General features: G+C 33.7%; 2 protein-coding genes across 3 annotated transcripts in view; one reads left to right on the top strand and one right to left on the bottom strand.

Annotated features, from left to right (window-relative positions):
- Positions 1 to 26,801, top strand: part of LOC135848292 (uncharacterized) — a 290,491-nt gene that overhangs the window by 183,897 nt on the left and 79,793 nt on the right. The gene's annotated exons all lie outside the window — the stretch shown is intronic.
- On the bottom strand, positions 18,495 to 19,677 carry LOC135848263 (bursicon-like). Its single transcript, XM_065368137.1, has 4 exons — positions 19,560 to 19,677; positions 19,258 to 19,466; positions 19,013 to 19,138; positions 18,495 to 18,807 (listed from the first exon to the last, which is right to left on the bottom strand). The coding sequence occupies exons 1-4, from the start codon at positions 19,567 to 19,569 to the stop codon at positions 18,667 to 18,669; spliced, it is 486 nt and encodes a 161-aa protein (XP_065224209.1). The 5' UTR covers positions 19,570 to 19,677; the 3' UTR covers positions 18,495 to 18,666.

Here is a 26,801-nt window from a genome sequence, read left to right as displayed (position 1 = left end):
CTTTTTCCAACTTTGAAAGGTTTTAGAACAAAATAAAAGTATTTTGTGACCATTTTTTTTTTTTTTGACGAGTTATTCAAAAGGATCCTGACTAAAAACGAAAATTGTTTTTATTTTGTTTTCAAATTTGAGGGAGTTCATTGACCAGCTACCACAACAATAGCTTGTGGCCGAGCATATTTTTTTCTTGAAAAGGGGATCATTTCGACGAATTTTGTTGCAGAAATGAAATTTTTTTAGAATTGGTAGGATTGAAAATTATTTTTTCAACTTGATGGGTTTTTAATCACGATTCAATTAAAAGTCGGAGGGCTAAAATTTTCAGATATTTTTTTTTATGGGGGGGGGGGGGAGAAGCAACAACTTTAGGAACGGATGAAGCAAAAAAATCTTCACAAATAAAAATCAAAAACCACTTAAGAGGAGGAAATGAACACATGAATCCAGCTTTCATGTTATTTTTACCAGAAATACACCAAGAACATGAGTTGTTGAGGGTGAGAAAGAATTCGTTCTGATTTTTTTGAATCCATTTGAAAAATTATTACCCACCAAAAAATCACAAGAAGCAACAAGAATTTTGACTCCAAGTTTGATTACCATTTCTCGAGTGAACTTCATTTATTTTAATCTGTGGTGAGAGGAGAGACAAGGAGTGAAAATGCTTTCGAAAATCTTAAGAATTCAGGGGCTACGATTGATTAAAATTTTCAAAGTGCTCTGGGGTAATTCTCAGAAAAAGGTAAAAATCGTGTACATGGCAAATTTCTCAAAGGTTTTAGCATGAATTTTTTTTTTTTTGGTCCATTCAAGGATCATCCCCCACACATTTCACATATGGTATTGAAATTTTTAGCCCCTCCTTTCATTGGTGTACATTCGATTTTATACCCCAAATGTCCTTCGACTTGGCTGTCACACACCATGTTTTTGAAAATGAATGTTATAAAGTGTCATGGACTTCATTTTTTTGGGGAAAAATTGGCACGTTCTCATTATCATAGAACACGAAGGTCCATTATTGTGCAAATTGCAATTGGAATAAGTTCATATGAAGCTGACATTTCACATTTGAAAACTGTCACACACTTTTTGCGCAAATTTTAGAGCAATTTTCAATTATTTTTGGTAGCTTCCCAATCCAATATTTTTTTCTGGTGAGTGGCTGCACTGGTTCACTGTCTTCATAAAAATGTTACCCCGCAATGTTATTCTCATAACCTACGCAATGGCTCGTTCTGATCGTACTTTTCTCTGAAAATATGATATTTCGCAAAATTGGTGTCCTTCGGCTTGCCTTTTTATTTACCCTGATGAACCCGCCAAAAACGATAATTGAGAAAGGGAAGTTATTCTACATGATAAGTACACATTTATTACGTGTTAAAAATCGAATAATGTCCAGTGGGTAAGGCTAGAAACGAAAAAACGTCGAGATTGTCCTTCGGCTTGTCCAGCGCCCATTTGTCCTTCGACTTGGCCAAATTTCAGACAGCTGTACTTCTATCGCGCTAGTCGACATATTACATGATAATACAAGCAAAATTTGACATTTTCCCCCTCTCCACGCCTCCCCCTCCACCTCTACATAAAAAATAACTCCAGATTCGAATTCTACGACCTCGAAAACATATCAATCGACATATTACACATCGATGAGGGTCGAATCCTAATTATCGCTGTTTTAGGGGGGCCGGGGTCCACAGTGGGGGGGATTGAATTGAGGCCAACACTAGAACAGGGATCTGGGACACCTATATAAATGATTCCCACTTGAAATTTTCCAAAAAAATGATTTTTATTTTTCAAAATTATGCACATCAAAATTGACCTTTTTTCTGAGAATTACCCTCTGACACTTTCAATTTCTTTCTAAAGATGAAAAAAAAATTTTCTAAAAACATGCAAGGTAAAATAAAATCACATAAGTACTCATCCAAATAATTAATTTTCAAAACGATTTACAAAAATGTCGATAATTCGTGGAATTTAAAGGACAAATGACACGAGTAAATATTACCCAATCCCCTTCTCCAACTCCACCCATTTTCCAAAACGATAGAATTCGATAAACCTACGTAAACGTCTCAACTTACAAGGAATAAGAAGAACTAAGGGAGAAGTATGAAAATAATCTTACGAAATCATATCCATGAAAAAAAACAAGCCCCCTATGTTTCTAGAAACGTACCTCTACGTCTTATTAATCCTCCGGAAAAAAAGGAGAAAGGTTCGTAACTCGTCGCGTTATTAAAAATAGCCTCGAATATAACTTTTTTTGCCGCTCGATTAAAAAATTTAATTACACGGTGTAAAAAATTCGTTTCGTACGCTGCCGAAAATTCGATAAAAAGTTTTTAAGGTCGTTATACGAGTATAGAGCTTAAGAAATATAGGGAAAGAGGCGGAAATCGCTCGAGCTGGCAGAAAAGACATTCCCTCGTCGAGTCGTCTCTCTTTTTACGCGGATAATCCAATTTTCAAATATTCTCTTTATTTTTCCTAAAGCAATTAAATTTAAATTTAAATTTGTTCGTCGAGTTTTCTTCTTTCTTGGCACGTGCATAATTTATGAAAAATTCGGCCAGGTTTATACCTATTTTTAACAAGCCAAATCGAACCATCAACGAAGCTTACTTGCTATATTCGTACGTATTATTCGTACGACTGAAATTAATTTTCGACTTCGTGTTTACTTAATTTATACACGAATATCGCGTGATGTTGTTCGCATTTTCTATATGTACATTGTTTCATATACGAGTATAGCTAACGTAAGGTTACATGGTGTTATAGCAAAGGCCTAATACACATGGTAAACTACACGTACGTATGTGCAATATACGAACAATTCTTATAATAACAGGTTGGCAGCCGCATGTTATAAATTTAACGCTTTACAATTTCAGTTGTTGTGTCGTTTATCTTCGCATGTTTTTACCCCCCTGCTTTCTCTCACTCGTTGCATCTTTCTTCATTTTTTCCTTTCTTTTTAGCAAAACAAACATACAAAAAACGCTGTTGGCAAACCCGAAACCGTTCAAAAGATACAACGAAACGCGCGAAATAAAATAAGAAAATCATTTCACACGTATTCGTGCTCCGAAGTGAAGTCTTTTTCTCGTCGTTCTTATTCTAGCACGAAATCAATTCAAAAATTAGATATGACAGGTACAAAAATTAAATTCCAAAGAAAGCCTCCGTGAAAGGCTTCTTCTATACAGTTTGCAAAATTCGCTGCTTTGGAATTCGCATTTTGTGAGGTACAAAACGAACGTGTAGGCAATTTTCAAAATTACCTTCTTATTTTCGAATTGAATTGCGAGAAGGTTCGTAAATTTTCCTCGTGACTGTTTCGTATTGCAATTAGGTATGCTGAATGAATTTGATAATTTTTTTTTTGAGAAGTAGAGTGGATGAGATTTTTCTACTTCTGCGCAAAAATTCTTCTAAATAATCTCATTCTTAAGAAAAGCCCTCTTCTGATTCTCTAAGCTGTTTTGGAGCCCTTGTATGGTGCACCTCCAAAGTTGATGAGTTAAAAAACCAAAAAATGGAATAAATCAAAGTTTGCAACAATCTCATGAAATTTTTCATTGAATTCTTTAAAATAACCGTCTCCTTTTTCCAAGAAAACCCCGCCTTCCCCCTTCCCCACAATCTAGGTTCCTAGTGTGTATATGCAAAGTCCTCCAAAATTGAAAAAAAATTGAAAAAAAAATGTAAATAAAAATTTAAGTCTACAAAAATGGTTTGAAAAATTGTCATTTCCAGTTTAAATCTTCTTAAATAACCTCTCTTTTTAAGAAAACAAATTTCCTCGGTTTCCCAAATAAAATTGACCACCTCGTAAGAGAGCCTCTCCAAAGTTGAAAAAATGAGGAAAATTTAAAGTAATTTTTCTCAATTATTTCGATTATTACATTCAATTAATCCATGTATTTATCTTTGTTTCAGGTTAGTACAAAGTCTTACTAGAAAATAATGATAGAAAAGTGACCTCACATGAAATTAAGTGAGTACATGCGTTATTTTATAGAAAAGTATCATTTGTCCTTTTTTTATGGTCACTATTCCTCTATTGCCGGATCAATTTTAAAAGAAGACTATAGTTCTTCACAATCAGTACCCACCAGCGATAACACCAACCCCCCCCCCCCCGTCAAATCCACGAATTGTTTACAAATGTGGATGAAACGGTAACCGCAACGAGTCGGAAAATCCAATTTTCAACTTCGGTTAAAAATTGAAAAATATAAATTGATCAGTTTTTTTTAAAGTTTGAACAAGCTTTTAGTAGACTGTTGAACTATTTGAGAGGTCGTTGGCTCGTTGCATGAAAACGTAGAATCGTAGACGATACCTAACAAAGGGACCTCTCGAGATAACCTCCTCCGATTTGAACAGGGTCACGATTTTTGGAATGAACGTGGTTTGAAACCCCCATAACTACAATTTCAGCAGCCCAATTTGATTTTCAAATTTTTAAGAATTTTTAAAAAATCTAAAATCGACCATTTCTGGAGATCTGTGATTTAAAAAATAGGTATATATTCAGTAATAACCTAAACTTTCTCGAACAGAATTTCAATATTTTTTGGCCATGGCGCAGCGGGGTGTCTAACAAAATTTCAAAATAAAAAAGCAAAACTTCAACAGGGCAGTTTTTCAACACCTGAGATTTCTTAAGAGAGACACGGCGGAGTGGGCAAAGCAAAATTTTACGTTCAAATTTTTCGTTTTTCTAAAGATTTTTTTCAAGCAAACAGATGTTGAAACTGTAATTTTATTACTTCAATTTTTGATTTTATTTTCATCTTCAAGGTTCTTGCAAATGGAATGAAATTGGGCACAGAAAACACTTTTTTCAACATTACAGATTTTTTTGGAAAGGTAAAAAAAATTGAAGGAAAATTTGTACAACATTTGAAAAAAAATATCTACACTAATTTTTCGAAATAAAACGATGTGTTACAAACATAAGCTCTTTCCTACAAGTTTTTCAAAATTCCAGAAAAATGAGAAATTAATTTTATACAATTCGAAGTCTGACTGAAAATAGCAGGACTTTTTGGAGAAAACTGAAAAAAGCAGGACTCCTCGACAAAAAGCCAGACTTTTGCAGAACTTTCAGGACTTGCATGGATTTGCAAGACCGTCAGCAGACACCTCATGTATGGAGTCTCCAGCGTGGTTTTTCATTTCTCTAAAGGGCGCAGAAATCAATTTGTGCATCTAAAAATTGAGTTGTGACTCATTTTCGATTGTTTGGCGAATTCATTCATATTTGAGGCAATTTTCAGGCGGATCTTCAAAATGTTTTTATTATTTTTTTTTAAATTTATTATTATTATTTTTTTTTTTGGAAGTTATAAGGTATCAGTTTTAGGACTAAATTTCAAAAAATATAATAATATACACTTTTTTAGAATCATAAATCACCGAAAATGGTCAATTTGGATTTTCAAAAATTCGCCAAAAATTGAAATATCTAGCTTTAGCAGTTTGGGCAGCTAAAATTTTGGTTAAGGGGGTTTTAGCCCATGCTTTTTTCAAAAATAGATGTCCCGTTCGAAATCGTAGCGAACACCTTGAGTGGTTTCCTTTTGAAAAGTGATTAGAGAAGAGAGAAAATTTTGAAAAATACAGAAATCATTCACACACTTCAAATGTAAAGTTTTCGAGAAAGTTGACTTAAAAAATTAAGTCCACTTTCCTTTCAGAAGCACTTCATAAGAGAGAGGCGTCTTTCACTTATTTTCTTTACTTTTTTTGCAATTTTTACAAACATGTCCACCGTATAGAAAAAAATTTCGGAGGATTTCGAACAAATTTAGTGGAGACCTTCATTTTGAGGTGTTAAAAGCCTCTCAGTAAAATTTTTGACTTCAGAATAAGTTTTCAAAGAGCGGGGATTTTTGACAATTACGTGTTTTTTTAAACTCTATTTTGAGTTAAATTCACTTGAAAAAAATTTGGCTTCAAAGGTGTCCCTAAAGAGGAGATGTGGGGTCCCAAAGAGGAAGTATCTAACACGTAATTTTTTGCTCTAGCTCTCACTCAACCTGTTTTGAAAAAGATGACTCAGTTCCAAAATACATAGTACATATTTGAGATTAAGAGTCGACCTAGACTATTGCCATATCAAAATCTATTTTTGGGTAAATTCGTGTTTTGAAAATATTTTTTCTCAAAAATTTCGCATTAATCGAGTACATATGCCAAACAATCGACATATGTATATAATTTCTGAAACTGAGGAATGTTTTGAATTTATTGTTCGTCATTATAGCCAATTCCAAAAAAAAAAAAGATTGTCAAGTGTTCGAAAATTTTTTCCGATTTTTTGAAATTAGCAATGATATTGGCACCACTGTACTCAAAAATATCTCCCTAGTTTCAGAAATGATGTTTTTCGATGTCTTGGCATAATTAATGCAGAATTATTCGACGAAAAAATATTTTAAAAACACGGATTTACCTAAAAATTTGCGATTTAAGAATTTTTAACAAGTCAGTAAAACCCTAAAAGTGATCTTGAATTTTGATGGCAATGGCATAGGTGGACGCAGAATCAAATATCATATTTTGAAACTTGGTAATTTTCCCCTAGAACAGGTTGGGTAACAGCTAGAGCGAAAACCCCACGTTTTGTTCGAAATTTCCTTTCTTTTGAGTACCCTCTCACTCGAGGGGCACCTTGAGAGCTAAGAAAATCTTCACTGAATTTGGTCAAAATTCTCAAAAAATGGGAGGGAGTGGAAGAGTGAAATGAAATTCGAAAATTGATAACAAATTAATCATACCTACATACGAGTATCAATTATTGTAAAATTTTCGAAGACGACAGGTTCAAAAATGATTCTTATTGCACTATCAGAAGTACATAAGATCTCTCGTTTGACAAAATTAAACAACTCGCAGACATGTTCACCCATTGCTGCAGTTTTGATCAATGCAGGTTGAAAATACATAGAATTCATTTTTTCCATTTCAATTACGTCGTCTTGAAACAAACAATGAAACAACCCAATTATGCAAAAAAGTCACACAGTTATCACTTATACATAGACACTTTAATCTATACTTATTCATTTATGAATCATTTTGTGATGTGTATGCAACATTAACAATAAGATGTCCAAGCTGACCCTAATATTGACATTTAGAACGGTCTGCGATGAGAGCACAAAATGAGAATATCGATTCGAGGGGAAAACAAGACCAGGGCAATGGTGCGGTAGCTGAAGCTACATGTCGATGAATATTCTATGTAGTATGTACTATGCGCGTTGTTCGGCTTCATTGCGTCAAAAATGACTAATTGTCGGTTTTAAAATTAATAACGTATATAACATTTACACAACGGAAAAGCAAAGGAATCGTATTCAAAACAGGGCTGTACATATATGCAAAGGGTAAAAGGCACTCGGTATTTTGGTCATTTACAGCGAGATACGAGTATAGTTGACGGGACGATGAGGGAAGTGTAGAAAATGACGTAATACACGAGGGTATCCGAGAATTGTGTATACTTTTATACGCATCAGCGGCGATACGCATCGATCATTTCGATATCTTGTATATCATAGCACAATATAGATTGAGAGGAAGCACCGCAGCTCGGCAGGGGACAAAAGGGACAGATAACTCGTGGATTAAACGATCAAGGAGAGTGGTCAGATTGCCCTGATAAGCTAAAAAGAAATCTTTAATAAATACCAACAAGAAATAAAAATAATGATGAATAATGACGATGACAGTCTGACCACTTACTGCTTGATTCTCGGTGTTGAATTTTTCGCAAACGAATTCTTAAAATTTGATCCAATAGGTATTTAAGTATCTCACAAATCATTCAAAAAATAAAAAAACTCACGCATTTAGCGTGAGCAGACCGACTTTTTGTAAAATACTCGTGAAAATCTTTTACGAACGAATTAATCCACTTTTTTCAAACATTCATTCACGAACGAATTGATTCGTACAAGTGACTCGTTCGCGAACGAATCGATTCGTACAAGTGACTCGTTTGTGAACGAATTGATTCATTTACTCAATTTTTGATGAATCATTCGCGAACGAATCGATTCATTCACTCAATTTTTGATGAATCATTTACGAACGAATAGATTCGTATAAGTGAATCATTTACGAACGAATAGATTCGTATAAGTGACTCGTTCACGAACGAATCCATTAATTCACTCAATTTTTGACGAATCATTCATGAACGAATTGAATTATTTTGTGAATTATTTGCGAACGAATTGATTCGTAAATAATGAATCATTAGCGAACGAATTATTTCGTCAATTATAAGTATGAAGCCTCTGCACAAATCACTCTTCAATATAGTCAATGTGTAGCTGAAGGATGTAGGAATAAAGTTGTTTTATAATTTTTGCCCCAAAATGTACAGGAAACCCAAAAAATGAGAAATTGCTAAAATTTTGAATTTTTCCATCAGAATTACCCCACTTTACCTTACTGAAACTGATCTAAATAATTGATTCCAATATCTACACATAGTTATCAATATCCATTAAATCAAAACTAAATCTTATCAATTAATATTCAACAAAATTATACTACACATCCATAGTTTTGATTTTTTTTTTTAAAAAGGTTTATTAATGAATATTATTTACATCTTATAATTACTTATCCCTGCGGTGTGGGGGGCGGAGCCTAAGCCCCGCCCCTTCCGCAGAAATAATACCAGTACAATCTTAAGTTTAAGGGGAGGGTGATGTAAATTCTAACACTAAATGACAAACTTAATACTAGAATTTAGCTATAAAACTATGTACAACTTAAACTAAGCCAGGATTGAGAGTGTTTCAATTTTGCTTAAGACTAGGAGGGGGAGGGGACGAAGAGTACAGAGCTATAGAGCGCAAATATACCTATGAAATAGCAGGAGCCAAGCGCAAAGCTTGGCGAACATTCATAACAACCAACCAGGCATGGGGAAAACCCTATAAGGTACTAAAAATTGCAACAAGTAATAACAGCAGAACAATACCGCTGCTACGCAACTCTAACGCAAAAACTGACAATGAAAATGTGAACTTCCTCCTCCACCACCTCTTCCCTCAAGATAGGCACCCCGTAAATACTGCTAACCTGCATCAACACATTAATACAAACAAGGATATCCATAACATGCTTGGATACCCTCAACAACATGACTTTGAAGAGCCTACTACTGAAGAAATTGAGGAAATCATCCGCAATTTGAAAGATGGTAAGGCCCCTGGAGTGGACAATGTTGACAACAAAGTAATGAAAATCATTTTTCTCCATAATAAAGAACAGGTCACCAATCTGTTTACCTCCTGTCTGAAAAGGGCATATTTTCCAGCTGCTTGGAAGGTGGCTAAACTAGTTGTCCTCTAAAAACCTGGAAAGGACCCAGATGATCCCGCAGGATACAGGCCTATATGCTTGTTGAAAACCACATCAAAAATACTAGAGAAACTAATATACAAAAGAATCTTTAAATACCTATCTAGTAATAATCTCATTGCTCCCAACCAATATGGATTTCAGCCTGGGCTCTCAACAGACCACGCCCTGGCCAAACTAATAACTGAAATTCAATCTATACAGGCTAATGGAGACATAGCTATGACTATAAGCTTCGATGTTGCCAAGGCCTTTGACTCCATACCTCATCAGGTGATAATTGATGCACTTATTGATCATGGTATTCATCCAATACTAATCTGGATGCTGGTTGAATATCTAAAAGACAGAACAGTGCAGTACCAGTACAATGGTAAAACATTCAAGGCCAAGGTAACCAAGGGGTGCCCCCAGGGGTCTAACCTGGGCCCCCTTTTATGGATCATCATCTACAATGTAGTACTCAAATTCATGTTCAGGGGTTGCAGGTCAATTGGCTTTGCTGACGACTTGCTTTTTGTATTTGGAGCCAAAAATATCAATACCCTGGAACAGAATGCCAGAACTGCCATCACCCAACTCACTGTTATGCTGAGCAAGCTTGGATTAAGCCTAAATGCTGCAAAAACTCAGGTGATGGTTTGTACTAGGAAGCACCACACTGAGCCTATAATAACAGTAAATGGTCAGCTAGTCACCACCTCTAGGGAAATCAAATACCTTGGAGTGATAATTGATCAAAAACTCACCTTTATACCGCACTTCAATAACATACACAAGAAATCTCAATTGTCACTCAACATTATAAATAGACTGTTTGGACGCACCTATGGTTATGGTTATGAAGCAAGGAAAATCATGTCGCAGGGGCTGATCAACTCACTCTGGTATTATGGGTCAGCAATCACACTGCCAGCCCTGAAGTACACATGCGTTCTAGAAAAAATCCGCAAAACTCAGAGAGCAACAAACCTGAAGATTATCTCAGCTTACCGGACAGTGTCTGATACTGCAGCCTCTGTTATTGCTGGGATGCTCCCATAGTTTTGATAATACCTACGAAATTATACGCTACGCCTTTTTCATTTGTATCCAATACATAAATATCGTATACCTTTTTGAAAATAATTTTAGTTGTGTAACTTTTCACTATGACCACTGAATCTGAACCAGAAATACAGTGAAGAGCCGGAGTTTCAAAATCATACGGCGAAAAGCACATATAGTGTATTGTAATTTTGACGAAGGTCTTCGCTGTTGAAATCATGTCGTTTATTATTAGACTGTATCCTCGTCGAGTGTATCTTGGATAGTTTAGGTTTCTATGGTAAATAGCACAAGCGCAAAGTGTTTTCTTGGTATCATCAGATACTTCAAAGGAAATACTTGCTCCGGAAATTAATCTCTTCACTGAAATTCATAAATACATTATTATTTATTATAGCTCTTACACACAATATTATTTATCAAAGTCTAGGATGATGATTGACTTGGAATGACTTTCAAAAAAATCATCCAGCCAGCAGGAAAAAGATATAAACTCGCATTTGGAATACAGTTTCAATTTTGTTTACTCACAATCAGTCAGCCTTAGCTGGCAGTGATATAATGGCATTATTGCAACTTTGATTAACACCATCATTCTACTTCACATCTATAATATCATTATTGAATACTCACTGTAACCAACTCCTCCCCATAAGCTTTCATATGTCTTTCTTATTGTTTCATGGTCTCCTGTAACAAATGACTTATCTAGACACTTTAGTGCGTTGACTATTAAAAAACTGTTGATAATCCAACATAATCCAAGAATTGAAACTGAATCAACATTCATTTTTTAGCAACGTTTTTTCTGATTAATGCACAAACAAAACTGTATTGTTACTTGAAAAAAAGAACGCTTACTTGGGAAATTGTTAGAATAAGATGTGTTGCTTATATAAGGCTTAGCAGCATATAGAAGAGTTGATGAAATACAGTACCCATTTAACAAAATGTGATTAGTAAATAACTCCACAATATAATACCTAATGCAGAAAAATTTTCAAACAGTTGTTCATTAATGACTTTGAATTTTTAAACCGTGAGAATTTCTCGTTCTTAAAAAATTAAATATTTGGAGTAATCAACATAGACCTTCACCACATGCTTCTAACGAGTTGTAATTGTTATTGCCATGTAGGTATGTAGAATTGTTACCCCGATTGTACGTGGGATGGTCGAAAAGTAAGGTTCACACCCCTGTTATTTGTGTAAAATTGAACGAAAACGAAAAGTTAAAAAATTGTTTGATTCTCTGAACTTTCTACATCATTTTGATATAATCACCTTCAAGATTCAAGCCCTGCTTCACTTTTAAAATCAGTTTCGCAATGACAGCCCTCGATAAAGTTGCCATCCAACTTCTTAAATGTCAATTGAACTCGTTTTTTCAGCATCATTCTGGTCACCTAGGCATTTTTTTCCAGGTTTGTTTTCCAGATGAGAAATAAAGTGTAGGTACCTGATCACAGTGATGACCTAGTGCAAGATAGGAGTGGTGAGGGGTGAAGGAGTACAGCTGACAAGTTGAATTCATTGATTAAGGTGTTGATGATGTCATTAGATGTTTGATCAACAAATTCGAATTGTCAGTTGTACTCAAATCACCCACACCGCTTCGATCATGCACCAGTTATTTCTCATATAGAAAACAAATTTCCTGGAAAAAATGTCAAGGTGACCAGAATGATGCTAAAAAACGAGCTCAATCGACATTTGAGGAGTTGGATGACAATTTTATTGAGGACTGTCATTGCGAAACTGATTTTCAAACTGAAAGGGGATTTATCTAGAAAGTTCAGAGAATCAAACAATTTTTCAACTTTTTGTTGTCATATTGGATGAAAATTCACTCCAAATGAATCAATTTGCTTTAAATTTTGCAGAGTAGTATTGAATGTAATGCAGATGACCCTTTTTTATGCCACAACAAACAATTTTCATTTTTATGTAAATTTAAAAAGAAAAATGGAAATATTCACTTTTCATGCTTAAAGTGTTGAATTAATTTTCCGCGATTGAATTCTCAAAATTTCAACCAATAGGTAATTTCTTCCACAAATCATTCAAAAAAAGAAAACACAGTAAATTCATGAAATGAAAAAATATTTGTATTCTCATTTATGCATTATCTCTACTAGAGTAGGGTATTCATTATTTGAATATTAGGCCTACAACTTGACATCTATAAGCTATTTTTGGGATACATTATTTTTTTCATAAATATTTTACAATCCTAAGTAATAATTTCATGTTACAAACTTGATAATTTCTCTACTCAAACAAATCGAAATAATCCATCTACACAAAGTCGTCAATATCCATAATTCAAAACTAAATCTTATCAATTAATATTTCAACAAAATTATACTATACCATCCACAGTTTTGATAATACCTACAAAATCAGACCCTTTGCCTTTTGAATTTGTATCCATTACATAAATATCGTATACCTTTTTGAAAATAATTTTAGTTGTGTAACTTTTCAATATGACCACTGTATCTGAACCAGAAACACAGTGAAGAGCCGGAGTTTCAAAATCATACCCCGGAAAGCACATATATTCTATTGTAATTGAGACTGTGGTCTTCGCTGTTGAAATCATGTTGTTTAATACGTCATTGTATTCTCTTCGAGTGTATCTTGGATAGTTTAGATTTCTATGGTAAATAGCACAAGCGCAAAGTGTTTTCTTGGTATCATCAGATACTTCAAAGGAAATACTTGCTCCAGAAAATAATCTCTTCACTGAAATTCATAAATAGGTACATTACTATTTATTATATGTAGTACTTACATACAATATTATTTATCAAAGTCTAGGCTGGATGATGATTGACTTGGAATGATTTTCAAAAAAATCATCCAGCCAGTCTGAAAAAAGATGAAAACTCGCATTTGGAATAAGTACACTATCAATTTGTTATTGCAGCCTTAGCTGGCAGTGATACAAAATGGAGTGGTTACAACTTCAATTAATACTATGTACAATTATACTTCACAACTGTAATAAGTAACGTTATTGAATACTCACTGTAACTGAATCCTCCCCATAAGCTTTCATATGTCTTTCTTATTGTTTCATGGTCTCCTGTTACAAATGACTGATCTAAACAATTGCCTGCGTCGACTATTAAAAAACTGTTGATAATGTAACATAATCCAAGAATTGAAACTGATTCAGCATTCATTTTGTTTTTTAGCAACGTGTTTTTTCTAATTATTGCACAGACAAGACTATATTGTTACTTGAACAGAAGTATGCTTACTTAGAAAACTGTTAACGTAAGATGTGTGTGTGTGGTGATGTGCTTATATAAGACCTAGCAACATAGAAGAGTTAATGAGATACAGTATTCAACAAAATGCGATTAGTAAATAACTCTACATATACAATGTAATACCTAATGCAGAAAAATTTTGAACACAGTTGTTCATTAAAGACTTTGAATTTTTAAACTGTGAAAATTTCTCGTTCCTAAAAAATTGAATATTTTGAGCAATCAACAAGGTCCTTCTGCATATGTTTCCAACGAATTGTAACAGATATGCCATGTGTGTCAAGTTGTTGCGTAGATTTGAGGTTCAGAGAATGTGGAAAATTTTTAGACAAGAAGGGTTTGTTAAGTATATGAAGCAATATGCATGGGCTTGGGCCATGATCCTGTAATGATGGATGATTTCCAGCATGTACTTACACATACTTACCTAGTAGATTGTAGAAATTTACTTATGTGTTGGATAACTAATTGTACTTGTATGTAGTAGCCAGTTAGGGTATTGACAAACTCATTGAAATTTATTCGAATGGAAATACGTACATAGATGGCTATCAAACCTGATAAGTGATAGTTCATCCTACACAACAATGACAAACGTTGACATTTACATCAACTACTTATGTTTTTTTCTGTTGCAATGATGTTAAAATGATCAGTTAGTTATTTAGTAGGAATCTTCTGTCTGTAAAGAACCAGGATAGGTAAATAAAAATTTTTGAAATTTTTTCATCATTTCTGATACCTTCACATACCACCTCAAGGGATCAAAATTGCTGTTTTTTTTTAGTGTTTGAAATTTCAGTAAACATTTTAAAAACATGATTTTGTTTAAAGAGGAAAACAAATTTTTTATGGAATTGATAAGATGATTTGTGTTTTCCTATAGTTTGGAGCTATTGATGATATGTCGGTGTGAAAGTTGATTGTCCATAATATGAGTACATCAACACCAAACTCAACCAAATTTTGTGGATGTATTTTCCAGTACAGAAAAATACTATGGTTGACTAAAGTCAACTATAGTTACTATGCAAATTTTTGTAGTCAACTATAGTTACTACGAAAATTTTCATAGACAATTTACCTTGCGCAATTTACCCTGCGCAATTTATTACCTCGTAAGATGATTGATCTCGTGAGAAAATTTACCTTGTGTGAATATTTACTTTGTGAGAAAATTTACCTATTTGGAACATTTGACATGTAAAAACAATCACAACACATTTAGGAACACAAAATGGTAAATTTATATTTAAAAAATGAGGTATTAAAATTGCACAGGTGATTGATTACCATTGTTGAAAGGGGAGGAGAAAGCGTAGTACTCAATATGTAATATTATGGGCAACTCCTCGCAGGTACTCCATAAGATCTTCGTCTTTTGTTTGTGAAAATTTCAAAACCACATTTTTCAGCTTCTGGTTGGCATCTCTGTAAACTTTCTTTTTTTTTCTGAGGAGGTTCCACATCGATAAACTAAACCTCGGCTTCCTTCTACTTCTGCCATTTCTAGATGGACGACCTATCCAATTATCCTCGAAATAATCTATGACAGCTTGTGCATCGCCCGGAATAATATCAGAATCGACTAAAATTTTGAACACTTTTTCAACTTTAAAGACAGAACAAATGCTAATGCAGCAAGATGACGCATGTTTAAGTAATGCAAAATCACTATCTATCGCAGACATTGGGTGGAATGAAAGAAGCATCCTTGAATACACGCCAAAGCAAAAATTTCCTATGCAAAAAACATAACTTCACTCAGTTACATGTACAATTCATCGGGAAAATCATAGTACATAAATAGTAGCCTAAGTACCTTATTTTAAATCTCACAAGCTAGGGTAAATATTCACACAAGGTAAATTCTCTCACGAGATCAATCATCTTATGAGATAAATTGTCTCCGGAGGTAAATTGTCTCAGGAGGTAAATTGCGCGAGGTAAATTGCGCAAGGTAAATTGTCTGGATACCAGTTGTTACTACAATAAATTTTTGTAGTCAACATAGTAAGTTGTAGTCGACTATAGTAACTATGAAAATTTTCAAAGTCAGGTATAGTAACTATAAAAATTTTCATATTAATTGAGGACATGAGTATTTATGACACAATTTGTGAGAAAAAAATCAACACACATTTTGTATCCAAATTCAGATTGTTTTTTGTAGGTTTTTGAAGGACATTGCACCATAAACCTGCAGGTGTAAAAAATTTTAAAGATAAAAATTAAAATATTAAAAAATTTGCATCGGGTATATTTTGGCAAAAAAAAATTTTCTTTTTTAAATTATCACACTTAATACCAAAATTTTAGCTTAGTTTTTTTTCAAGTGCCTAATACCTATTCATGATACCAAAATAAATCACTTATTAATGCATCTAAAATTGAAGGGCTAATTGTGAAAGTCGCCTTGATCAGAAGCGATTTTTGTACAAATCAATGAAAACGTTGTTGTCCTACTTCAATGGTAATGTAAAACCTTTATGGTCAAGTATTTAAAAAACATCATCAACTATCCCAGAACCCAGAATGCATTACAATACTCATTTTTCCCTTTAAAATTGATGAAATATGAAAAAAAAAATGTTTGAAGTTGTGTGAACAAAAAAATGACTTAAGGCGACTCTCACAATTAGTCCTTCAATATTATTCATCATTGCTGTTCAAAATAATGTTTATCAACTTTCAAAAACACCTAAGTATACATTGTAACATTTGAAAAAAAAAAAAAAAATTAAAAAGTTGAAAATTGTATAAGTGAGGGGCTGAGTGTCAAACAAAGAATTCTCCCGAAAAATGAAAAATGAGTTAGGTATCGCATTGGATAGTTGACATAGTCAGCTATCCAACGAACCTACCTAAATTTTTCCAAACTAATATTTAGACATAGTTTTCGGCGTCCAAAGTAGGGGGTTGGAGTCAGATGTAGAATTCTCCGCATGGATTATTCTGGTTTGACGCCAACTTCATCATAAAAATGGGTTTCTATTACAATAACGGTACAAAATAGAGGTTCTCTGTACTGCAACGTGCTGTGTATACAATTTACAATAAAAATAACATTTTTTTGATAATTTTCGTCAATTTTTTTTATTTTTTGCGTACTGTTTTTTTGAAATAAAACACGAATTTGGTTCAATTTTTCAAAATTTTCATATCGTTGTAACGTGTTTCAATGTCTAAACAACATTTCTTGCAATTCTGTCAATTTTTTATTTCATTTAGGGGTCATTTTGAACGATTTTTTGCAAAGTTGGTGTCAGATGTAGAATTCTCCAAAATTAAAATGGCGATCTTGACTTCTGAGATGAAAAAAAAAAAAAAAAAAAATATGCCAACTTTTTCGTGACCAGTAGTGCTATCTATATGCCCAGGTACTGACTTAATCCAGAATACTGCATCGGCGTGGGAAGTTTTTGACATTTATCTCGAAAAAATGAAATATGGAGAATTCTTTGTTTGACACTCAGCCCCTCAAGTCCAGATCTAAAAATATAGAATATATGCACAAATAAACCCAATCCTCTCAAGCAGTGTGGTGGCCGAGTGGGTTAGGTGGGTGGCATAAAAGTTAGTACACAGCGTATATAATGCAAGAGTTGTGGTATCGAGCCCAGCGGGTTCAGAATTTTTGAAATTTTTTTGTTTTGTTTTTTTGAAATTCATCACCTTACAATGCCTGAAAATACACAATTTATCAATGGACAATCTATTATGAGTGTTTTTACGCAATTTTTTACCTAAAATTTTGGTACTATACTATACTTACTATGATTTACTATAGTAACTGTAGTCGCAAAAATACCATGGTTTACTATAGTACTTTTTTTTTCATAGTCAACCATAGTTTTTTTCCATACGGCTTGTAGATCCAGTATTGCACTGGTTTCTGTATAAAGAATTTACATTGTGGTCTTTGTGAGTATGCTGCTTTCAGTAGGAGCAATGGACAACTTTAAGAAAATCATTTTTGGAAAAGATTTCAATTTTGAAACTAAAATTTTATAGCATTATGTCACAGGAGGTCAGTGTAAATTTTGATGCCAATGTCAATTCATCCACATCCATCACATGTGGAACCCATAAAATGTCAATTCAAATTTTGACCCAGTGTTAGGCCAATTGTCGACATGAATGCCAATCAACCTTGACCCACATTTACATCAACAATTGGCTCAAAACAGGGTTGAAGTGACAGATGTGAATGGATCAGCATTTACACCGAAATTAGCATGGTCATTGTTGTGAGGGATGTTCTGAATGTTGATAAATAAACAATATTCATTTTGTTGGTGCCTCTCAAGTTTCATATTGTGTTGGTAAGTACTCAATTTTAAGGTGAACTGACTTTGTCTTCTATATCCACTCATCAACCTTGATCATTCACCATGGAAGAACACTCTACTTAACACTATCGCGTTCAATAATTACATACTTATTCTTGTGTATGTTGTTTGGATTGGTACCTCAAATACAAACATTAAAAAATTAGAAATGTCCCAAAACAAAGTACTACACATCATCACTAAGAGTCCTTGGGTCCTATAAAACTAACTAATTTGCGGTGAGCTTGAAATATACATGCTTATAATAATGTCTTCTAAAGATGCAAAATCCAGACTTATTGATCCAATCAACTTCTAAAACCTAGAACAGAGGCCTGCGTCCACAAATAGCCCAAGATGTACTAAATTGTACTCAATTTTTAAAAAGTTGCCATATTTTCAAGAAAACACATAAATAATCCCATGAATCTGAACAAACAATTGTCTATTATTATATCCAGTTATCCATGGGTTGAAAAATTTGACAATACAAAAGATGTTATAACATAATATAAACAAATATTTTACATTTCAATTTTTAAAAATCATATACCTACATTCGATTCAACATAGCTTAACCTATGAAATGCATAACTTTACGAGTACTCTGATTCCACAAAATGACCACTAATTGGCGGTTCGTTCAGATAACCGAGCATCTCTTGAGGGATTACAGAACTTTCTTCAATACTGGTGCATGGCCTACACATACATTCCAATGGTTCTTTTGTATTTATCTAATAAAATTGGGAAAAATACAACGCATAAGTGAGGAAATTAGTAATATCATCACTGTAAAATTAGAAGCGAATAATGTTTCTAGAATTCTGAATGAAACTAAAAAATTACCTCTTTTACTTTATTATCAAAACATTACAGATACGACTACCATTAATACCATCATAAATTGTACCTACTCGTATGTAGTATGTCAAAGCTTACTGTTATGGATTTCTTCTCTCCTTTTTTAGCTTTTGGACAAAGTAATCTAACAGAACCTTCTCCCACTCCACTTTCTTGACAACACATGCAAGATCTTTCCATTTCCCAAAATTTAGAACCAGAAACCTTGAATGAAATTATCATTATTAAAAAAAAGCCTAGGTATGTGAATAATAACCTTCGGTAAATTATTTATTTATTTAACAACTTAGGTCTCTCCAACAGCTGGAAGCCAAAATTCCTACCTTCAGATAACTGCTACATTTACCTTTACAGGCAAATGATATTGATCGTTCAGCATTACATCCGGGAGATCGGATGATACGCTCCACTTTAATTAACCTACAATCGTCACTGGAAGACAGTCCATCAGTATTTGTATATTCGCAGTTAACAGTTAAACTTACAGACACGAATAACAGAACAAAAATTTGCACCGAATCATGCAATCTATCTAAAATAATAATTTTTCTGATTAATAAACATCGTTGTTTTCTACGTACCTGCTTAAAATAATGCATCTTTATGCCTGATAAACTCAACTTACGATAAAACATTTTAACTGAACGGATTTATAACGTGTATTTTTTTAATAAAAAAATCGTTCACAGGGTATGACATCGACTGGTAAACTAAACTATATCGAAGGAAGTTATCGTATGGAGAGATATTGTTTGAATATTTTAGTAAACTCCATGTGGAGAAAACATGCATCCCATTTTATAAACAACGGGAAGCTTCCGCACTTGGGTGTACTGCTTTTAATTGTAGTGACACATTTTTTCATCATTTTTGGAGAAATGGTAATTTCTGACCGAGTTACTCAAATGCAGTTTGGTTGGACTGCCCTAAAAACAAAGTAACAACAAAAAACATGAAGAATAACGACGACGATAGTCCGACTACTTCCTGTTTAATTCTCTGAACAACTAATTGACGTACCTTATGATTCTGAAATTTTAATATGCTGCTTGCCTCAACGAGAGCTTTAATTTAATGTTATCACAAGCTTTGTACGGTGAAAGAAATTTTCGAATCGAAAAAGGCTACATCGAAAGAGCAATAAGAGCATCCAAAAATACATCACCAGCCAAAATTTCAGGCGCTAAAGTGCATTTATCGATTTTTGGTGAATTTTCTCGAACCAAATTTAGACCTAAAATGTGGAAAAAATCAAAAATTTTTCAAACTAGGTAACCTTGAAAGCTGAAATTCGAATTCCCAAACCGATTGGAAACCATTTCGAACCATTTTTGACTGTGAATCCTTCTGAAGATTTTTGAGAGTTGAAATTCATACAAAATTTCATCTTACATACATATAAAGTTGGAAAGCAAAAATCTGCAATTTGCCCCAATTTCAACATGCTGAGTCGGGTGGAGGATGGTTACAAGGCATTTTGGAGCCTCCAGTTATATTCTGCATATTCCAAGCTTTTCACCTAAATGCCAGCATCAAACCACATTCAATCGATGCAGTAATCGTGAGATGAGCGAATACCAAAAGAGACCACTTGACCAAAAGTAAAATTTTTGAGGAAAAATGTCGTCCAAAAATGATCTTAAGTATGTCGTTTTTTAAATTACTTTTTTACATTTTCATACATTTTTTTCTCCTTTTCTAATTCAAATTTTGAAGAATAAATCGTTTCAAGTCGAGTAATTTTGCATATTTTTTTTGGTACTATTTTTGACTTTTTTTGTGTGGTTCAATTTTCATCATGCTTCTCTTAAAATCTTGGAAATTGGAGTCTGTGTTAGGTTCCATTCAATTCTCGAAAAGCTCCTAAAATTTTCCAATTTTTGGGCCGAGGTGTAATTTTTTGTAAGCACCCTCATAATAGTGAAATTTGGGTATAATGTTTAGATAATTGCATCTTAGTTCTCCAGCTTCATTGAATGAAATTTTTTGAGAACACTCTAATTTTCAAACATCTCCTGGAGGCTCCAAAACAGCTCAAAACGGTTCGAAATCTTTGCAATTGATTTGGGTGGTGAAAAGAGAGGCTTATACCGAATTTCAGTTTTTCAGGTCAATTGGTAAAATTTTGATATTTTTTGGTTGCATTTTTGGCATAAATTTAGTTTTAAAAAATTCACCAAACTTGAAAAATGTATTTTAGCACCTGAAATTTTGGCTGGTGATGTATTTTTGAATGTTGCGTCTACTTGACTTAGGTTCAATCAGTCTTCACTCTTCAGCCAGTCGAAATGACAAAATCAGTTTTCAATATAGAACGCGATCTCAGATCTGGTTTCCGCACACTTACGAGGGAACTTTTTGAAGTGTTCACCTTCTATTTGAACGTAACCGCGGTTTTTGAAAGAATCGTGATTTAAAACCCATGGAACTAAAATTTCAGCTGTCCAAATTAATGTTTCAATTTTCGTCGAATTTTCGAAAATTGAAAAATTGACCATTTTTGGTGATTTATACTTCTATGTATTTAAAAAATGTTAGCTTATGCCTATTTAATTTGTAAAAAGGATAAAAATTGGTCCTGAATTTAAAATCAACTCCTGTAAACTGAATTTTACCGACTTTGCCGTGAAACGGAAAAGTAAGGTATTGTATTTGTCATGATGGTTGAGGATTTGGGTGGGGGTGGGTTTTCTTGACGTTTTGGAGTGTGCTGATCACGATAAGACATATGACGCAAAACGAGATAAGTTTATATATGTTAGGTACCAAGTCCGAAATTGTACAATTCCGGATTGGTACAGCCAATTTCGTACCATCTCCGAAGTGTCCGGACCAATCGTGAATATTACTTTTTCATCGGGCTTTGTTCGTACCATGCCCGGAGGGTCCGGACAAAGTGTTCGACTTGGTACAATTTGTGTTGTGCAAAGTCCAATTTAAAGTTTTATAATGAAGGAATGTGAATTTTATACTTTTTTTATACTGTCGTATTGTTTATAGTTGGAAAATAATCAATACCCCTCCCTCCCTCACCCCTAAAAAGGACCCCCCCGCACAAATTTAAAATTGTGTATATTATATTGGTATTAATTTAAAAAATTGAATAGCATCAATACGAATGAAATAAGTTGAAGTTGTGGGCCTTAAGCCTTGGGCATTCTTCTAATTTCAGCTGATATTTTTCCTAGAAAAATTTCAATTTCCAAAATGAAAAACAATCAGCCCTAGCGAAGCTCTCGAAACTTGAGAGATGCAAAATTTTGAAACGAAAAACGATTAGCTAAGGTGAAGTGAGGGCAAAACCTATCTAAAATTTATAATACTAGGATTAAATATCATTTTTGTAGTCTTGTTCTCTGAAGAAAAAATGGCAATTTCAGAATAGTGAAGAAACTTTGGCCTTAATGCGAAGCCAGGGCAGAAGCTCTCAAAAATTCCTAATTCAAGAACTAAATAATTGACCTATAGTTAGGTACCTATATTTTTAGATGCAAAAGATAATTTTTCTGTTTTTTTCGAATAGAAGATTTGGTAAATGCGAGTGCAAAAGCTTTTGAAAATTTATAAATCAAAAAATAAAACGCGCCTTCGTTTTGGACTTGATTAAAATGTCAAGGTTTGAATGTTTAAATAATAATAAAGGCATGAAATTGGAATTCCTTCATTATAAAACTTTAAATCGGACTTTGCACAACACAAATTGTACCAAGTCGAACACTTTGTCCGGACCCTCCGGGCATGGTACGAACAAAGCCCGATGAAAAAGTAATATTCACGATTGGTCCGGACACTTCGGAGATGGTACAAAATTGGCTGTACCATCCCCGAATTGTACAATTTCGGACTTTGTACCTAACATATATATATATTTGCTAGCGACCAGACATGTCAACTATGCTTGGCATATATGCAGAAAAGTGAACAAAACTTTAAAATTGGTATAATTTCTGTTCTAAATCACTTATTAAAATTTTATTTGCAGATTCAGTCTAATATTAAAAAAATCTATGTTTTGAAAAAATTAATCAGATTTTCAGGCTAAATTTTGAAGAAAATTTTTGAAAATGGAGTCTAAGTAATTTGAATTTTGAGAAAGTTAAGACACCAAAAGAAAGCTTAAACAGCATAAAAATTTTTGATGCTTTTAAATTTTCCATAGGCCAATAAAATACTGAAAAATTTCAAGTCAAATTTGTTGTCGTGTACACTCAGGATCGATGTATTTGCATACATCTCCACCAGCACATCACATTCTACTCACTACAAATTGACTGTAGACCCTACGTTCGTCCTCGCGCCTTGATTTCTAAGCCATGCGCGCTCTGCTGGAAGTTTCTGAAAACTCATAGTTGACTTGTATAGTAAAATTAACCCATGACTTGTCAACTATAGTTGACAAGTTGGTCAGTCCACTTGTATAGTAAAATTAACCCATTCAATAGTTGACATGTCTGGATACTAATACCTATATATATATATTTATTACCGACTTTGCCGTGAAACGGAAAAGTAAGGTATTGTATTTGTCATGATGGTTGAGGATTTGGGTGGGGGTGGGTTTTCTTGACGTTTTGGAGTGTGCTGATCACGATAAGACATATGACGCAAAACGAGATAAGTTTATATATTTATTTATTTATTTATTTATTTATATATAGGTATATCAATTTATGTATAAATTTGTGTCACGCTGAACTCAAAAGCTCCGAACTTTAAGTCGAAACTGATGATGGCAAAATATTGCTTTGATACTGAACTAGAGAAATTTTTAATTTGGTCGAAATCGATTCAGCCGTTTACGAGATATGAACGTTTAAGTGTGTTTCAACGTTATGGATAAGCAGAAATTTGTGTACACCCTTATATCTCGCAAACGGCTCACCCCCAACGAACAGATGGGGTGGTTAGGGTGTGTAGATTGCAGATTGGTGCGCCGGAGGTCGGATGTTCGAATCCCGTGCGAGTCAAGAAGAGGAAATTTTTTGTTGATTTTTTTAAAAATTTTTTTGTTAATTTTATGCGTCCAAAATTTTTTTGCCATAAAAAATCAAAATTTTTCAAAAATTTCTAGTGTAAGTAATTTTTGTTTCAACAAAAAACATAAGTTTTTGGTAAATAGCCAGTAAATTTTGATAATTTTTTTTTTGGTGAATTAATAGTAATTTTTAGTAAATAAAATGATTAGTTATTTTTGGTGAATTACTCGTAATCAAAGTTGGTCGAAAATTTTGGTAAATTGCTTGGGTAATTTTTGGTAAATTGGTAAAGTTTGGTAAATTGGTAAAAACCTTTGGCAGTAAATTACTGGGGTAATTAAAATTCGGTAAAAAATTGGTAAATTAGTGAGGAAATGTCTGGTAAATTACTGAGGTGAATGTTGGTAAATTGATGGGGTAATTTTTGGTAAAATGGAACAAGTCGGTAAAATTGGTAAATTAGTGGGTAATGTCTGGTAAATTACTGATGTAAATGTTAGTAAATTGCTGGGGTAATTTTTGGTAAATTCGTGAATTTTGGTAAATTGGTAAATTTTTGTAAATTGGTAAACTTTGGTAAATCAGTAAACTTTGGTAAATTGGTAAATTTTGGTAAATTGGTAAATTTTGGTAAATTGGTAAATTTTGGTAAATTGGTAAATTTTGGTAAATTTTGTTAAATTGGTAAATTTTGTTAAATTGGTTTTTGTTAAATTGGTAAATTTTGTTAAATTGGTAAATTTTGGTAAATTGGTAAATTTTGGTAAATCCGTAAATTTTGGTAAATTTGTTTATTTTTCTGTATAACAGAGCAAAGTCGGTTAATCTTGCCTACTGCGCAAGATGTTTTTCCATTTTCGGCTACTCTGCATGACACCTCTAGTGCGATTTTCTATTCCTCCAGAACTTTAAAATTTACTCCAGGAGAAGTGGAAACCAATTTATGAGGCTAAAAATCAAGTTTTGGATTATTTTCGACCTATTCAACGATTTCATAAACATTTTGCTCGATTTTCAGACAGACTTGTCTAGTGTTTCTTCGAGCAGCATTCTCAAAATCCCTCATTAGCCCAAAAATATTCGAAGTGTTGATCTGAAAATTGATCCAAATGAGAGAAAACCCCTTTATAGAAGTCGAGAATAAGCCAAAACTCGATTGTTAGCTGGCCAAATTAATTTTATACCTTTTCTGGAAAATTTTTTGAATTCTGGAGCAATCAGAAACCCTGATGGAAGCTCCAAGAATGGCTAGAAATGGTAAAATACAAATTCGGAGTGTTAGTTTTAGATAAGATACAGCCATTCGTGCAAATTTTCAGAATTTCCCCACAAATGAAAAATTCTGGAGAAATCGAAAATCAAGCTGGAGGCTCTGGAATGACCGAAAATGGTAAAATTGAGTGGAGGAATCGATACCTTATATTTTGCTCCAGGACTAATTTTTAATTTTGACGATAAAACTTCAAAGTGGTGAATTTAGAATTTTCCAAAAAAGTTATCTGAAATGAAACAATCAATTTGAGCAGCAATTTTGATTGGGGGGGGGGGTTCAAACCATGCTTATTCCAAAAATCGACATCTTGTTCAGATTGCAGGTGGTCAACACGAAAGATCCCCTTATTTGCCTGACTCATGAGTCAAAAATTGAAAATTGCTTTAAATGTGAGGACAGAAATTAAATTATTCCTATTAATAAAATTTTCATTCATTCATTCATTCTTTTTATGTTCTACATAAAATAGATCATTTTAAGAAAATGATAAGTATTAGGTATCGATTGGAAATGAAATTACCGGAAAGACGCATTCAAACTACTCACCTTCAAATGGGCAATTTTTGATCAGAACGCTTCAATATAGGCCACATATGCACACGTATGAAGAGGAGGGGGGATACCTCGATTTCAATGGGAAAAAAATATGTACAAGAGAAATACTTTGAAACCATAATAACGTCGCTATAGTAGGTACTAGGTAGGCACACAATATTCAAAAAACTAGGCAGGTATTTCCCTTCAGTAACGTTTAAACGCAAATGCGTCGAAATCTATTCTTTCCGCTACTTATACGTAGGTAGGCTACCTTTACTTACCTACCTACACCCTATACGGCGATATAATACGAGAAAGTCTCTTTATATAAGATGAACCTTAGAAGCTGATTTCGTTATTCACTTCGCCTCATAGCCTCGCTATAGGTACAGCACAGTACACGAAACGACGAATTTTCGTTACTACGATGAAAGACGTATAGTACAGTAACGTATCGCGTACAATAAAGTTCAGTTCCCGACGGAATAATTTTCCACGCATGCCATAAAATGAGATGCTAAAAAGCCTAATTCGGAATGAGAAAAATATTAAGCCTACGTCAGCGTCGTCGTAAGTGGAAAGAATTTCAATGTTGTTCTTACGTTGATTTATTACACGCGATGCACGATTCAGATACTCGTATCTCTCTACGTTGTAGGTTTTGTTTTATTGTTACCGAAAACTTTACCCAATCTTTTTTTTTCTACCCCTTGTTTCTTTCTTATCGAAGTCGAGTAATAGGGCAACGCCATGATAACCCCGACCAACTCGACGATAGTGTAGGAAATTCATGTAAAAGCCAAACTAACCGTGTAATATTTTCTATATAAAGTGGGGGATTCCTTCGCGGATCAGATTATTTCACAGAGTGGGAAGAGAGGAGGGAGGAGGGGTTGTATTAGAAATCGAACATCATTTTTATACAGCCGAACATTCGTCTGTAAGTTAGTAATTGAATGATGACGTGGCATAAGAAAACCTCGCCACGAATAAACTCGCAACGTTGATAACCATAAAATGTATTTTGAAAAATAATGTGATTATTATAAATGACTGCAGCTGTTAACGGGAATTCGGGAAT

Source organism: Planococcus citri, chromosome 5 (genome assembly GCF_950023065.1).
Source record: "Planococcus citri chromosome 5, ihPlaCitr1.1, whole genome shotgun sequence".
In the NCBI taxonomy this organism is placed as follows: Eukaryota; Metazoa; Arthropoda; class Insecta; order Hemiptera; family Pseudococcidae; genus Planococcus; species Planococcus citri.
Note: the sequence above shows the minus strand (reverse complement) of the source record. Positions and strands in the feature narration are given on the sequence as shown.

Excerpts from the sequence above, each read along its gene's own strand:
- LOC135848263 (XM_065368137.1), bottom strand. Across the intron at positions 19,139-19,257 it reads AATGTAGCAGTTATCTGAAG|GTTTCTGGTTCTAAATTTTG; the intron begins GTAGGAATTTTG and ends ATTTCATTCAAG. Across the intron at positions 18,808-19,012 it reads GAGAGAAGAAATCCATAACA|ATAAATACAAAAGAACCATT; the intron begins GTAAGCTTTGAC and ends CAATTTTATTAG.